This window comes from Theobroma cacao, chromosome 6 (assembly GCF_053813885.1).
Source record: "Theobroma cacao isolate CCN51 chromosome 6, ASM5381388v1, whole genome shotgun sequence".
Classification (NCBI taxonomy): domain Eukaryota; kingdom Viridiplantae; phylum Streptophyta; class Magnoliopsida; order Malvales; family Malvaceae; genus Theobroma; species Theobroma cacao.
The window spans coordinates 25,177,371-25,192,053 of record NC_142644.1 but is presented as its reverse complement, the minus strand read 5'-3'; the positions used below and the strand labels follow the sequence as shown (position 1 = coordinate 25,192,053).

Genomic DNA, 14,683 nt, shown 5'->3' with positions numbered 1-14,683 from the left:
TTTTAAAATTATATCAACTTTTAAAAAAATATCATTTTTTTCTCCATCAATCTTCCTATCCTTTCTCTTATTTTGCAAATCATCATTTTTCAACGTAAAATTGCGATCTCTCTTTCCTCTACCTCTCTCTACAAAGATTACTAAAAAGAAAAGACTTAGCAACAGAATAATCAAATTTAAGATTTTTTTATTCTTATAAAAATTAAAAGAAAAAAACTCAAAATTCAAAACTGTATTCAAGTACTATTTAAAGTTTTTTTTATCTTTTTCATCAAAAAATATAATATTATTACTACTATACAAGTTTGAGAATTGTCTCTTTTGCTAAGAATTTTTTTAATTTTAACATTTAAAATCTATAAAACTTTAAACAGATTTATTCCGTTTTGATTTAGAAGATATCATAAATATCATTTATGATAATTTTAATCAAAATTAAAGTTTATATAATTTATTTTATTAAATAATTTATTAAATAATTTTAACCTAATTTTAAAAATTTTTAAAAAATTAAACCAAATAGAGTTTGAGTATAAGAAAAATTTTCAGCAATCAATGAAAAATATGATAGCATATCAATTATCAAATCAACAATACTATTCCCGCCATACTAAACGGCAGACCCCGAAGTCCAATCCAAAACGGTGTCAAATTAAAGCGTCATTAGATATTTATATATTTTTATATTTATATATATATATTTCTGTGTCTGACAAGATTCGAACCTTAGACTCTACTCCCATCGACTGCTTTCTACCTGCACTCTCAACGACCCCGCCGCTCTCCCTTCCCGCCAACACCTCCATGTCCACCATTTGAATAAAAAAAAATAAAAGAAGAGCGTTTCGACCGTTCCATTCAAACGGAAACCAAGCCGATCAATGGACGCGATCATATCCTCTGCTCTCGAAGAAATCTGCGAACAAGGGCGACATGGCCTCGCCCTATCCTCCCTTTGCTCGAAGCTCGGTCTGAGCGTCGAGCTTAAACGAGCCTTGTGGACCAACCTACTCAAAATCCCAACCGTTCAGTTTCAAGTTCCAAATCGTGTTTACGATCCCGATGACCCTTCGATTCGATGCTTCGAGGATGCGGAAAAGCTGGATTTGATCATTGTTGCTAGGGAGAAACTCCGTGATAACTTTTTAGGCATTTACGATTTCTCTTTGGGAGCTGATGAGAAAGATTTTCGTCGACAACGTCTCGTTCTTGAACGCATTGACAGTGCTAGGTTAATGAACACTGCTTGTTCTTTCTTTTCCTTTTTTTTTTGTGTGCGCGCGCGCTAAGATTTAGCATAATTTCAGTTCAGTTTGTTTAACGAGAAATTCTTTATTGTCTAGGAAATTGTTGATGAATGTCTTTTTTATTTTAATTGTTTGCTTGTAGAACAAATGGGATAACTCAAAGCCAGCTAAGCAAGGAATTTGGAATGGAAGGCAATAAAACTTTCTATATGGTAAGGAATCTTGAGAAAAGAGGCTTAATTGTAAGGCAAGAAGCAGTTGAGAGAACAAGAGGGGCAGACAATCAAGGGCAGTCCACAAGGTTAATTCATTTACACCGTTATGCAAAGCATTTGGGATCTCAACAAAAATTTGAGATTACCAAAGAGGAAGAGGCCGCGGGCAATCAGGATCCTAACATAGAACATATTAAAGAGGGCGTGCTTGTAAAAGATTATGTACCATCAATGAAAGCTATATGTGATAAGCTTGCAGAAGCTGATTCCAAGGTCAGTTATATTATAAACATTAATTGATAGACATATATATATATATATATATATATATATATACTTTCTTTTGAGCATTTTTGCTGATGTTGTTATCTGAATTCTCTTTTTTTATTGATAGGTTCTCGTCATTTCTGATATTAAACATGATCTTGGCTACAGTGGGTCGCGGTCAAAGCGTAGAGATTGGGAAAATGTAAGTACTTTTATTGGTTTTTCTTTTTCTTGAAACTGCCAATTGCATTGAATCTCTTCTTTTCTTTTTCTTTGTATTCTCTCGGTGGTTTATTCTGAATCGGTTTCATCTTATTGCTTACTTTGCAATCTGCTGTTAGATATGTGGCAGATTGAAAAATGCTGGTGTAGTAGAGGAGACTTATGTAAAAGTGAACAGGAAGGTTAGTTTGACAACTTCTGCAACCAATGTTTCTGCTCATTGATTTCACATTTCCCATCTCCATTTTCTTTATACATTTATGTTTACCGTGGAATCCAAGAGCATTCATTTTATGGATTTATAGTATTCCTGTTGTTTGGTTTATACATTATTTTGTTTTCAGTTCATAATCTTCTCTTTTTTCTCTCATTTCAGTCATTATTGCTAAATATGTTTTTTGGCATTGATTATATTTAACTTCAGAAAGAAGCCATTTGGCTTTAACTGGATGGGCCAAAATTCAATCCAACTAATAATCTCGTTTCTTCTTTCTGCTGCATTACTTACCCAACCCCATTTAACTGTTTTTTTTTTTTTTATAAGCCAAACCTTGCATTCCTTCGTTTATGTCGTCATTTTTAAAATTAACAGGAGGTTAATTTCCTAAATATAAATGATCAAATAAATACAATCATAATAGAATTTTGGAGACTATATGCATATGATATCTTTGTGAGATAGCTTTGTTTAAGGTGTTGAACTTCCTTCAAGCAAGTGGAACAAATTTTTTGCTATTTCATGAAGGTGTCTATATTGCTGAAAAGTATGCCTTAGCATTTTCCTACTTTACACAGGATGAGCGCTGCCTACATTTGCTAAAAAAGTTTTCCCTCGTGGATTTTGAGCAAAAACCAATCAAGCATGTTGAAGGCAAAGAGCTGAAATTTGGAAGATGTCAAATAGCTAACCAGCTTGTGGAGCTTCCCATTGTGCATCAGATTTATGACGAAATTGATGCTGCAGGAGTTAAGGGGATGCTTATTAAAGAGGTTTTCCCAAGAGTCTTACATTTACTTTTCTGTACATCCCAATAATGATTAAAAAGTTTCGTTCTTGAGCATCTTCATAATAGAGTTTTACATATTTTTAAATGTTTGGCACTGCACCTTCCTCAAGTAAACGGAAAGGTGGGGGCTGGGGGGATGTGGAAGGAAGAAGTTACATGTTTTTATCTTAATATTACGCACTTTAGCAGCATTATTTAAGTTCTGACTCTCTATGCATATTTTCTTCCTAGAAATTTTAAGGAACCTATCCTAATGCATAATACCTTTTTAATATTCTTCTCAAGTCTAAAATGTCTTATTTTGACTAGTTGGGAACTTGGGGTATATCAAATGGATCTGCCTTTTTCTTTTGAGCAGTCGTGTTTATGCTAAAATAATTTTAGTTGTATTCCAAATATAACTTCCATGAAGGGTTCTGGATTTGTGAAATGTTAGACCTTGATACTGCATTTGGAGAATTTTTCAAAATCAAGGACAGGTTAAGACCCGATGCAAGGCTATCTCAAGGAAAGAATATAGTAATAAGTAAATCTAGCATTTGCATCTGAGTATTTGGTTGTTTAGTTGGTAAATGATCATTTACTTAAAAAGTACGATTCGAATCCCTTCTCCCCAATAAAAATAAATAAATAAATAAATAAATCTAGCACCTTAACTGGGCAGCCCATCTCTTCTGTGGAGCTGATTCTCGAGTGAGCGAAGTTATATTTTTCTGCCTCTTTCCAACTTTGGCAGTACACACACTTAAAAAGGAATGGAAAATTGGCAGAGAAATTTAGTCTTTGGCTGAAATGTGAAAACTGCAGGTGGGGCATTCATAATTCTTTCTGGCTGGTGAGAAATAGGCGCAAGTAGAGGTCTTCAGAAGTAACTGCATTGTTATATTGATAAGAGAGAAAGGCTCATAGCGGGCAATTTCGTAGGAAGTTTGATAGAGTTCTAGTTTTATCTTTGCATTGACAAGTTTATTTTAAAGTTGGTTGAGATTGGAGATGTTTGTGGCCTTTCTTAAGATGCTATTCTCGACTTAACCATCTGAGTCAAGACAGGTCATAAAAGCCGTACACTAGTTTCATGGTTATATTACCTTGTTTAAACTACATTGTTGCTCTTGAAATGCTAAAAAAATTCACATTTTGAACACAAAGAAGAAGAAGGTGGCTGTGTTATACATGTAATACTAGTTTTGTGAAGGGAAAGTTAGAACTCAGTACATAGTGTCAAATGAGCAATGATTAAGTAAATGCATGGTTGGCTTGGTGCACATTGGGGGCCACCTTGAATAACAGTACACCTGAGACCTGAATTATTTCAAGATGATAGGCAGAATCAATATTCTTTGAAATGTTTATGTATATTGCAATTTCCCTTTGTCAGTCTGTTCTGTCACAATTATAGTCCTTTCTAGATCTTGGGAATGCGCATTTCTACAAATGTATAACGCTTCATTCCAAATCTAGATGTCCCTTTTCCATCTCATTCATAGATTTTTCTGTGAAACAGGTCAGCCAGAGGTTTGGAGTCGATATGAAGACAAATTACAAAAACTGTTGTATTATGAGCAATAAGTTTGGGATGCCTATGCAGAGGGAACTTCATAACAAAAACTGTGAATACAGAATTCGGACAGCCAAGAACTGTGAATCATCGGATGCGATTCCAAGTAGATCAAAAGACCTTTTCAGCAAAAATTCTAGTTTGGGTGTTGTCAATCCTGGGTTTTCAGACGGGTCAGCCCAAATTTTAGACCTTTTGAATTCTGAAAGTGATACCCTGGGGAAGACAAACAACAGGGAAACTGAAATAGAGCTTTCGTGTTGCTCTACCAGAGGTAGTGAGGCAGGCGATAGTATCTCCAATACTTGCAAATCACAAGAGTTAATCCATGAAACCAAAAAAGTTGTTTCCGACACAGGACTCCATACAGTGAACAGTCAAACAATGCCACTTAAACCCCGTCAGTATTTGACAGTTGATAACACCCGGAGGGAGCAGAGAATAGTTGAATGGTTACAGGTCTTTGCCTCATCCACTTCACTTGAGACAGGAAATAACTCTTTTTTTTTTTTTTTTTGCTTTCAATAATTTGATTACTCATGAACTACTGTCTTCTGTGTGTTTGTGTGTAAGCCAATGCAGGTTGAAAAGATTGTCTTGAGAGCAGAGCTATATAGGTGGCTTGTGAATCTTGAGAAGGACAAAAGCACAACAATGGGCAGGAAATGTGTAGACCGAATTTTGGACAAGCTTGATAACCAAGGGCAATGCAAATGTGTACACCTACCTGTACATGAGATTATGAATACTGATGCTAACCGTAAAGTCAAGGTGGTTCTGCACCCATCTATTCAAAGTTTATCTTCTGAAGTACTAGGTAGAATCCGTTATAGACTCATGTCTTTCGAGAAGCAAACTCATGGCCAGGGCTCATTTAAGAAAAAGAACATTAACTCAGTTCTTGTATTGGATGGCGTACAAAGAACTCACACTCAAGCTGGTTCGGATGCCCTAGCTCTTAGAATGGCAGCCATGCGTGCTAATGGATTCATATCGGGAAAAATGGTGCGTGCAAAGCTGTTGCATATTTTTCTCTGGGATTATGCATGTAGTTCACCTGCTAGGGATGGTGTCTTCTCATATGGGAGACAAGATCATGATCTACAGAATCCTTATGTCACTCACAATCTGTTTGATGTGAAAGCTGCTATCGAGGGCATTCCACTTGAGCTATTCCTTCAAGTTGTGGGTTCCACTGTTCAAGTTGACAACATGATAGAGAAGTTTAGGAAGGGAGTCCGTTTATGTGATCTTTCCATTCGGGAGTATAAGGATCTAAATGTCACTCCAGCAATTAGGAGACTGTCATCGATTCTATCTATTTTACAGCGGTTGAAGGTAAAATTTCTTGCTCACATTTTAAATTAAATTTATCCTGTGAATATAGGCTTCTAGATTTTTTCATGTACGATATCATTTGAACTGAGCTGATTCAGTTTTCTGAATGTTTGAGTGTCATGCTATATTACTATTAGATTGGTATCTATTGGTGTAGATACCAATCTCTTAAAAAGAGGGCTTGAGTCATCATAAGCCTGATTGGCTTTCTAATAATTTAACCTTGGCCGGGCAGTGAATCAAACTTAGAAACGATCATGACTGGCGCAGTTACAGCTATATACCACCATGGATAATACATTGTTACATACTGCATGCATGCTGCTTATCTTCGATCTTGAAGCATAAATTATCATTTATTTCTGAAGTTTTTTTCTGTCAATTGCTCTGGATGCTCTTACTTTATACATTCCTAGTATCAAGACTAAAATTGACACTTGTACATAGTTGATTCGTCCGGTAACTAGTGAAAGCTCTGAAGATGGAGTCATTGTCCCACATGCCAGTCCTATGTATGTCCTGGAGCTTAAGCCTTGTATAGAGGAACCGCCATTAATTGCAACATGTTCAAGTTCTGGATGTCTTGATTGTTGCCCAGACAGAGATGCCGTTGATGAGATTTGTCAGACATGATTTTATCCTCTCAAACAGAGATGCTATTGATGAATACTGGCGAGTTTTGGAATATATTTATGCAGTGGCTGATCCGAAAGCTGCTTTGCATGCATTCCCTGGATCTACAGTTCATGAGGTATGCGTGCATATTATTTTTCCACTTATGCACAAATGGTAGGATTTCAGAAATCTTTACATGAGAAAATATTTATGCATTGATCATCTATGTGGAAATAGAAATCTTCTATATGTTAATTAGTATGTTTGTTAATTTTGTCCATAACCGTTAAGATTGCCTTGTTTTAGTTCCCATCCAAGATGGAAGGTAATCACGAATAAAACTTTTACAGATTTTTGGTCACAAGTCATGGGCCTCAGGTCGAGGAATGACGGCCAGTCAGCGAGCCAAGGTACTCAAACTTATAGTGAACAGTAACTTCAATCAAAAACTTCCATACAAAGAATGTAAGGAGATCGCGAAGAATCTAAATCTCACCTTGGAGCAGGTTAGATCATGTTTCAGTTTCCAAATGGTTTTTCACTTTTTTCTTTATTAACAAAAATATTGGCCTGAGTCTGGACCAAGGGAAAAGCTTGACATCTTAAAATTTCATTGCTCAATGGTTTTCATTAATTTGTTGAATTAATGTTCATAGTTTACCTAACTTTCACAGAATTAATTTGTTGTTAAGGATATCTCTCCCTTGAAATGTTGCAGGTGCTTCGTGTGTGTTTTGCTAAGCTCCGACATCGTAGTAAAATTCAGGATAATTTAGATGCTGTAGGGGCAGAATGCCAACCAATGAACAGCAGTTCTTTTTCTCGGAAAAGGAACTGCAGAAGCTAGAGCTTTAAAGCTTGGAAAAGTTGATAATGAAACTGGACCATTTTGTCAGCACAGCCTTCCTAGATCAGCTGGCGGTGATGAAGATTTCATGGGGGAAGAAAATCTTATGTTAGCCTCTCCTCGCGAGCATGAAACTCGGGTGCAAGAACATCAAGAGGAAGATCATTGGAAGACTTCTGAAAAGCCTGGAGTAAATAGAGACAAGTGTGACTCCTATACCAGTCGTTCAGCCTTTTCCAAGATGAAGTCAGCACGTCAAAGAAGGTTTCCGTGGACAGATGAAGCAGACAGGTAATGGAAAATGAATTAATTAATGTGGGACCTATGTTTCCAATGAAGTTTGCATAAAATATTTTCTGTGAAAGTTACTTATGGGGAAACTTTTGGGAAGTTTGCATTTATTTATACATTATTATCTCATGCACTGTGGATAGAGTTTTTTAATTCTATTAACGGAGTTAGAGGGTTGCCACATATTTTATTAAAATATATTTAAGAGTAAATAAACTAATATGATAAATAAAAAACATGTAACAATATTTAACTGGCTTAACTCAATAGACGGTGAACAATATTTATTTCTATGCAATTGTGGCTTGACTATTTTGCTATAGCCGAATAGAGTTGGATTAGTTTTGAAAAATAGAAAAATGATACTGCAGTCTTTTTTTTTTCTCCCTTTTTTGCATTTCCCATGAGAGTATAGTTCATACTAATTGCTTCATTTTGTGTAAATGAATGTTTTTCTTTCAGGCAATTGGTAATTCAATAAGTAAAACACCGCGCAGGAGCGAAATTTTCTGACAAAAGCAGGGCCTCACTTTCTGACCTTCCAGCACCTCCAACAGTTTGCAGAAGAAGAATGTCATTCCTAAAGCAGAATAGAAAGTTCAGAGAATCTTTAATAAGCCTTTGTAATATGCTTAGCCAACATTATGAAAAGCACCTGGAAGAAACGGGGAGCAGGTCAATGGATGATGATGATCGTGGACTACTCATACCATGTTCATCAGGGGCAGGTAATTACAGGAGTTTCTTTGAAGGCATTGGATGCAATCAAACTAGAGGTGTCCAGGAAGAACACTGTGACAATTATAATATGGAAAAGATTAATTTAGCCTTGGAAGAGGTTCTTCGTAGCAGGCCGGTGGCTACACTGGAGGCCCCTGGAAATGTCTGCGACTCTCAATTTCCATCTAATACAGGGAGTAGTGCTGCTAGATTTTCTAGCTGGCTTCGTGCACGTGAAAAAGATTTTCTGAGAGGAGGAATCGATCTCAGTCCAGATTTAACGTGTGGGGAAGTTTTTCATTTGTTTGCGTTAGTTTCTTCAGGTGAACTGTTCATTTCCCCATGTGTTCCAGTCGATGGTGTCGGAGAAGCTGAATATATCAGAAACTTACAACACACCCCCCTTTTCAATGACCCCATGGATTATAGCCGAGAAAAAGGTTTTCCTGGTATCAAGTTATCTGTGCATCGAGCACCAATATCAAGAGCTGTTGCTCTAGAACCATCATTCAAGAATTGGGAGAAGTGTGGTAATGAACATTTTGTTGGTGAAAATTATCTAGGTGGCATTTCTGCAAGTCTTGAAATTGGCAGCAATTCATCACATTCTGAAGTTGTTAACGAAAATGTAAATTTCGGAAGCATTCTCCCTACTCCTGGGTATTCTTGTGACTCGCCTTGGGAACTGATGGTTGGTTATGCTACACTTTTGATGCCATTAACTTCCAATCAAGAACATGTTGGTACTTTGTCTCCCGAAGTCTTTAAAACTGTCTACACTGCCATCCAGAAGGCTGGTGATCAAGGTTTGGCCATTAGAGAAGTTTCCAGAGTTATGGATACATTAGGTATACATGATAATTTTTACTAGGACGGACATATTTAAACATGCATTTCTTTCATTACTAGAAAGACCTACATACATGACGTTAGTGCTTATTTCTTGTTGATCTTTTCAGGAAAAGAAATGGCTGAACTTGTCATTGATGTACTCCAAAAGTTTGGACTAGCAGAAAAGGTAGGTTTGATTCTGTCATTTGACCATATTTATTCCTCAAATTTGGAAAAATTTGTAGGACACCATACCTATGGTATACCATAAATCATGGTGAAACATTGCAAGTTGAAGGCTTGAAGGGATTCTCTTTCTAGCCCCCTTTTGGGTCATCTTCCATTCTGATATTTCATTTATGCCTTACTTCTTGTCCTGGTCAATGCAATTAACTCAATGTTGCGTCACATATTTTTGAACCTATGAAAAGAATTAAAACATTTATTCAAAAACAAAGGGATGGACCCTGTTAGGATTTTCTGACCTGATATTCTAGCATCTTGAGGTCATCTGGTCCTATGTAGAAGACGAGGGAATGATACCCATTACATTATCTTTAACTTTTTCATAGATTCACAAATATTTGGGCTGTTTTATGCTTGAACTGTGGAATTTGAACCAGTTTGTTTGATGTCTTGACAAGTGTACAAGTTAAATTTCCATCCTAACAAATGGTTTCTTGTAATGGTTGATGCTTTTATACAGGTCAGAATTAACGGTTCACTTCGTGTCATTGCTGGATCAACAAAGAAGCCCTCAAGCATACACATGGATTACGATGATGTGCAAAAATTCAACATTCTCAATCGTCATGAGCATGTTGATTCATTGCCTAATAAAACTCACACTGTTGATTTGCATGAGGATTCTATGCGACGCAATGTTGTATTACCAGGAGCAAATAATAGACATGGTCTGCCTGAAGGCTGCAAATGTCATGGTGCAGATAGGATCACCAAGAAGAATATGCATAAGAGGATCATAAGGCAAACCTTTCGTATTGTGATGCAAAATCCAGGAATCCTGGAGGTACATGCTTTTTTTAGTTGCTTTATTTCATTTTAACTGCATTATGACTAGCTTTTGGTACAAAATGGAAAATTAAACAATTAGTGCAAAAGAATAGGGATGAGGGTGTAAAATTACTTAGATATCTTGCTTGCAAATTGCTGCTAATTATAAAAGATTTGATTACTTTTTAGTTTTTCTTTTAGACTCGTAGTGATGGCTGCAAGGGGAAGTTTCTGTAGTTCGTATTGAACAATTTTCCTTTCCTCACATATACTTCTTCGGTACTTGCGAAAGAGATGGGATATTTCAAATAAATGTGGTTGAAGTTGTGGTCTACTTAATTAAATCCCCTGAAAAAAGAATATATTATTTACACAGTTATGACTAATTTCTTTATTATTCATGCGTTTTCTTCTCTATATAAATATAAAAATGAAGCGATTGTTTTCTACATGTTCACCACCTTTAGTTTTTTGTTCTTAGGAGTGTGAAATGGCAATTTAAGTGGTTAATGGCCTATTTAACTGGAAGTTATTCTAGTTTGGGCTGGTCATGTCCAGCTACATAGTGGGACTTGTTTTTGGATGTCACAACACACATTCTCATTCTTTTTCCCCACTGTTTGTGCAGGATAATATTATTCGCAAAATGAATTTGCCAAACCCCCAGGTAAGATGCTATTCAATATATAATTTCAAGATTTATGTACCTCTGCTTATTTTGTTACATTCAGACCATAGATATACACTAAGTTTATCACGTATATCTAGCTTATAGCCCTTTGCTTTCGCTAGATGCAAACAAATAATGTAGCCAACAAAGTAGTAACCAATTCCTAAGGACACTGATTATGTGGGTAGATAAATATATTATATGTATGTATGTATGTATATACGTGTGTGTGAGTGTCGATTATTGATTTATTCTCTCTTATTTTTAAAAGGGGAAAGATATTTGTTAATAGCAAATAAAAAACGTAGGTTTATATGTCCTCTCTGTTGTTTTGCATGGATTATTTGAAATGTTAGAACATAGAACTCATAAGACGGGCTTTAACCTTGATGATAATATGGGGATCACATTCTGCCATAACTAGAATTATAAGCTAAAAACTTATTTACTCTTGCTTTCGTTGGAAATCAATTTTTACACTCTTGCTGTAATCTTTACCATGGTGAACATATTTTTATAGCGGCATTCTCTGTACCCTCCTGGTGTGCATGAACACTAATGGATTCATCTGTATTTCTGATGCAGCACTGTAAGAAGCTATTAAGGTTGATGGTTCGGGACAAACACCTTATCATGAAGAAGATGCATCAAAGTCTACCTAGTGGAGTCCCAAGTATTTTAGGAACCCTCAACATGAAAAAATCAAAATTAATTTACCGCGAGCACTTCTTTTACTCAACCCTATGAGTACCTCTCTACTGTAGGAAAAGTTTATTTAGCTCTAATGTATAATAATAATACTGAATAACATTCTTTGATCTTATGGTTTATTTATGGGAGCCATCACAGTGAAAAGGAATTCTGTAATGACTATGTGACCATGGTGGGAGCAGTTGATTCGTTTCGATTCATTGGTTTAATCTGGTATCAGTATCATTATCATAACATGACGGGGTTGCCATCTTGATAATCATTGAATGAAAAGCTTTTACATTTCTAAGGGATTGGGCGTGCCAAATATGAATGATTTTGTATTCAAGCACAGTTTTCATAGGCATAGCATAAATTAACACAGCAAACCAGTTTCTTCGTATGTGCAACTCTGTGTTTGTAAATAACATTGGCAAGAGCGGACCTCAGTCTGAGTATGGAGGTTCCAATAGAGTTGAAAATTGAAACCTCAATCTTCGCTATCCTCTTCTTATTCTTTCTCCCCCTCCTGTTCATCATCTTTTTCTTCTTTTTTTACATTAATTTCGTGAAGCAAATTATCAACATCAGTCCAATGCATTTTACATGGTTCAAAAGGATAATGAGCTGAAGAACCTGCATTGCTCTGCTGAAGATATGTAACCTTAAATCCAGGCCATGCAGTGCTCTCATTGATGGTATCTAAAGGCCGAGGCTCATTTCCAGTGTATTTCACCCATGCGCAATGGACAGAAGCTACCAAATCTTTGTGATCATGACATGCATCAAGGTTAACAGAACCTACATTTTCTAAATTACTCTCGCCATTAACAAGGTTGATTGAAATAGTATTGTCTTCTTCTTCTTCTTCCCCTTCCTTTGCTAGGATGGAACCAAGCAAATCAGCTATCTCCCCCCAATCCATTACGTTTGGAGTAGGCAGTAGTTTTTCTCCATAGCTATAATATTTGAGGGTATAACCAGGCCATACATTCTCAAAAGAAACATCAGCATCACCTTGACCATGGACCTCCTTTTTTGTATACTTTGCTCATATATTTCAGATAGCTTTTAGCAGATGTCCATGATTGGAACACTGGTGAAGTTTGATTCTACCTACTATTTTTGAAGCAGGATTTTGGCTATCTTTCACTGACACCAAAATGACTGTTCCATCTTCCTCTTTCGCCGTTTTTTCTTCTTCTCCATGCTCTTCCTCTTCTCTTTCTTCTCCTTCTTCCTCCTCCTCCTCTTCTTCTTCTTCTTCTTCTTCTTCCTCAACTTCCTCCTCCTCCTCTTCCTCTTCATCTTCTTCTTCCTCAACTTCCTCCTCCTCCTCTTCATCTTCTTCTTTCTTATTTTCCTCTTTTTCTGCCTCATCTTCTTCCTCCCCTTGCTCTTCTGAAGAATCTGAACCAGTGTCAAAGTCTTTTTCTTCAGCTTCTGCTTGATATTCATCCTCTGAATGATCAGAACCATCAGATCCACTTGCACTTTCAATTTTTCTCACATTTTCTTCCCGAAACAAAGAACAGACAAGACCTCTGTCTTTGACAGTATCTATGGATGAATGTTTAAAAGCTCCACTACTCATGTTCCCCTCCTTCATTTCTCTAAATTTACGAGCACCGTGATCGTTACCACCTTGCTTCATATCACAAGTGTAGAGACTTGAGGTAAACTTAGTGAAGGACTGTGGAAAAAGGAAAAAAGGAAAAAAGGAAAAGACAAATCAATTCGGCATATAATACCATGGAGTGAACCTTACACGAGGGAATGGATTTGGAAATTAGTGTAAGCTCAAAAAGAAGAGGCTGAAGCAAGGACTTGAGTAGTTATCAATCCTCCAGACAGACTCTTTGTTTGTCCAATAAACTTAAGATGGTCGTATCGCCACATCGCTTTTGGTAAGGTGATTTGTCCGAAGAAAACAAAAAGTTGCTGCGATTCAACGTCTTGAAAGGATCCATTGAGGTTCTTCACACACACAGTCAAGGTGAACCTCATCCACCTCTCCTTGGGGCAATTGTTGAACATCTCTGTCTTCACAGCCCTCCCAACAACCCAAGTCTTTGAAGCTGGTTTACCAAATTATATATACATGTCAAAACAAATGATTATCTGTAAGTTTTGAGGAAAATAGTGAGCTAAGATGAACAGGGTTTTACCTGATAGTACTAGTACCTCCATTACCTTCTCCACTTTAGCCAGATTTTGGGCATGCGGAATCATAGTAAACTCAACTTTCACTATCCTGTTGCTCTTCTTATCCCGTCTGGACACATGTTCGAGGAGAAATTAATTGAAACAAATAAATCGATTATTAAAAACAGTTAAAAAAATGAGCTAGTAGAAACTAGTGAAGTGTCGGTCCAGAAGACCTCAGCTAGAGAAGAACAAGGCAACAATTTAGGTTTAAACTAATTAACAAACGGAAAAGAACCCTTTAGATGTAGACATAGCATCATGGACAAATCCGAGACTGGGACTGGCCAGGTTTACTTCCGCTGAGCCAGAGTCCTTCCACATCTTCTGTTTAATTTTCTCTACAGGTCGGTTCTGCTTAACAAAAGATTGATTTGTCCTAAAGGAAAAAGGATATATATATATATATAATACATTAATCCTAACTAAATGTGAAAGTTAGTTCAACGCATAATTTGTGAGGGAATCCCAGTGATTAGAGTACACTTTTTCAGTTTTCATAACTTGGACGTGCCTAGTTCAAAGGGCTTAGAATAGGTTTTTCTGAATTGGTATAGGTGGATCTCCATATATATTACAAATAATTTCTAATTTCTAGTAATTTGGGTGAACAGGCTTTAAAAATGTGAACTCCTTTTTGACTGACTGTTACATTTTTCTCTTGTCATTTACGCTCTGCATTCTTAGAAAAATATAGTTCTAGAGACTTATCAGCTCATTGTAAACACTAGTTTAGTTTACTCCTTCCCTCTTTTAGCTCTATTTGGAGGTTGGTCCCATCAATTTTAACTTTTGAAGTTGCTTTTGGTCCAGGATTTGCTAAGACTAAGTAGTTTGGCCGTGATCCAATATTCCTGCTGCGTGAGCTATGTTTTTGCTTTTTCTAGCTTCTGGTTTCTTCCCTTTGAATGCTATGATAACTAAATGAAGGCGACCACTTAACTTG

The 14,683-nt window shown here is 36.5% G+C and overlaps 1 protein-coding gene across 1 annotated transcript; it reads left to right on the top strand.

The window, feature by feature from the left end:
* The first annotated feature begins 854 nt into the window (after positions 1 to 854).
* On the top strand, positions 855 to 11,606 carry LOC148762224 (uncharacterized). The gene is given in 18 exon segments (XM_088807618.1): positions 855 to 1,231; positions 1,390 to 1,735; positions 1,857 to 1,931; positions 2,071 to 2,133; positions 2,747 to 2,941; positions 4,463 to 4,975; positions 5,099 to 5,854; positions 6,302 to 6,475; positions 6,477 to 6,605; positions 6,820 to 6,975; positions 7,188 to 7,294; positions 7,296 to 7,607; positions 8,070 to 9,175; positions 9,287 to 9,345; positions 9,865 to 10,188; positions 10,801 to 10,839; positions 11,428 to 11,574; positions 11,577 to 11,606. Coding segments are annotated over 18 exon segments (4,881 nt in total). The 5' UTR covers positions 855 to 881.
* The last annotated feature ends 3,077 nt before the right edge of the window (positions 11,607 to 14,683 follow it).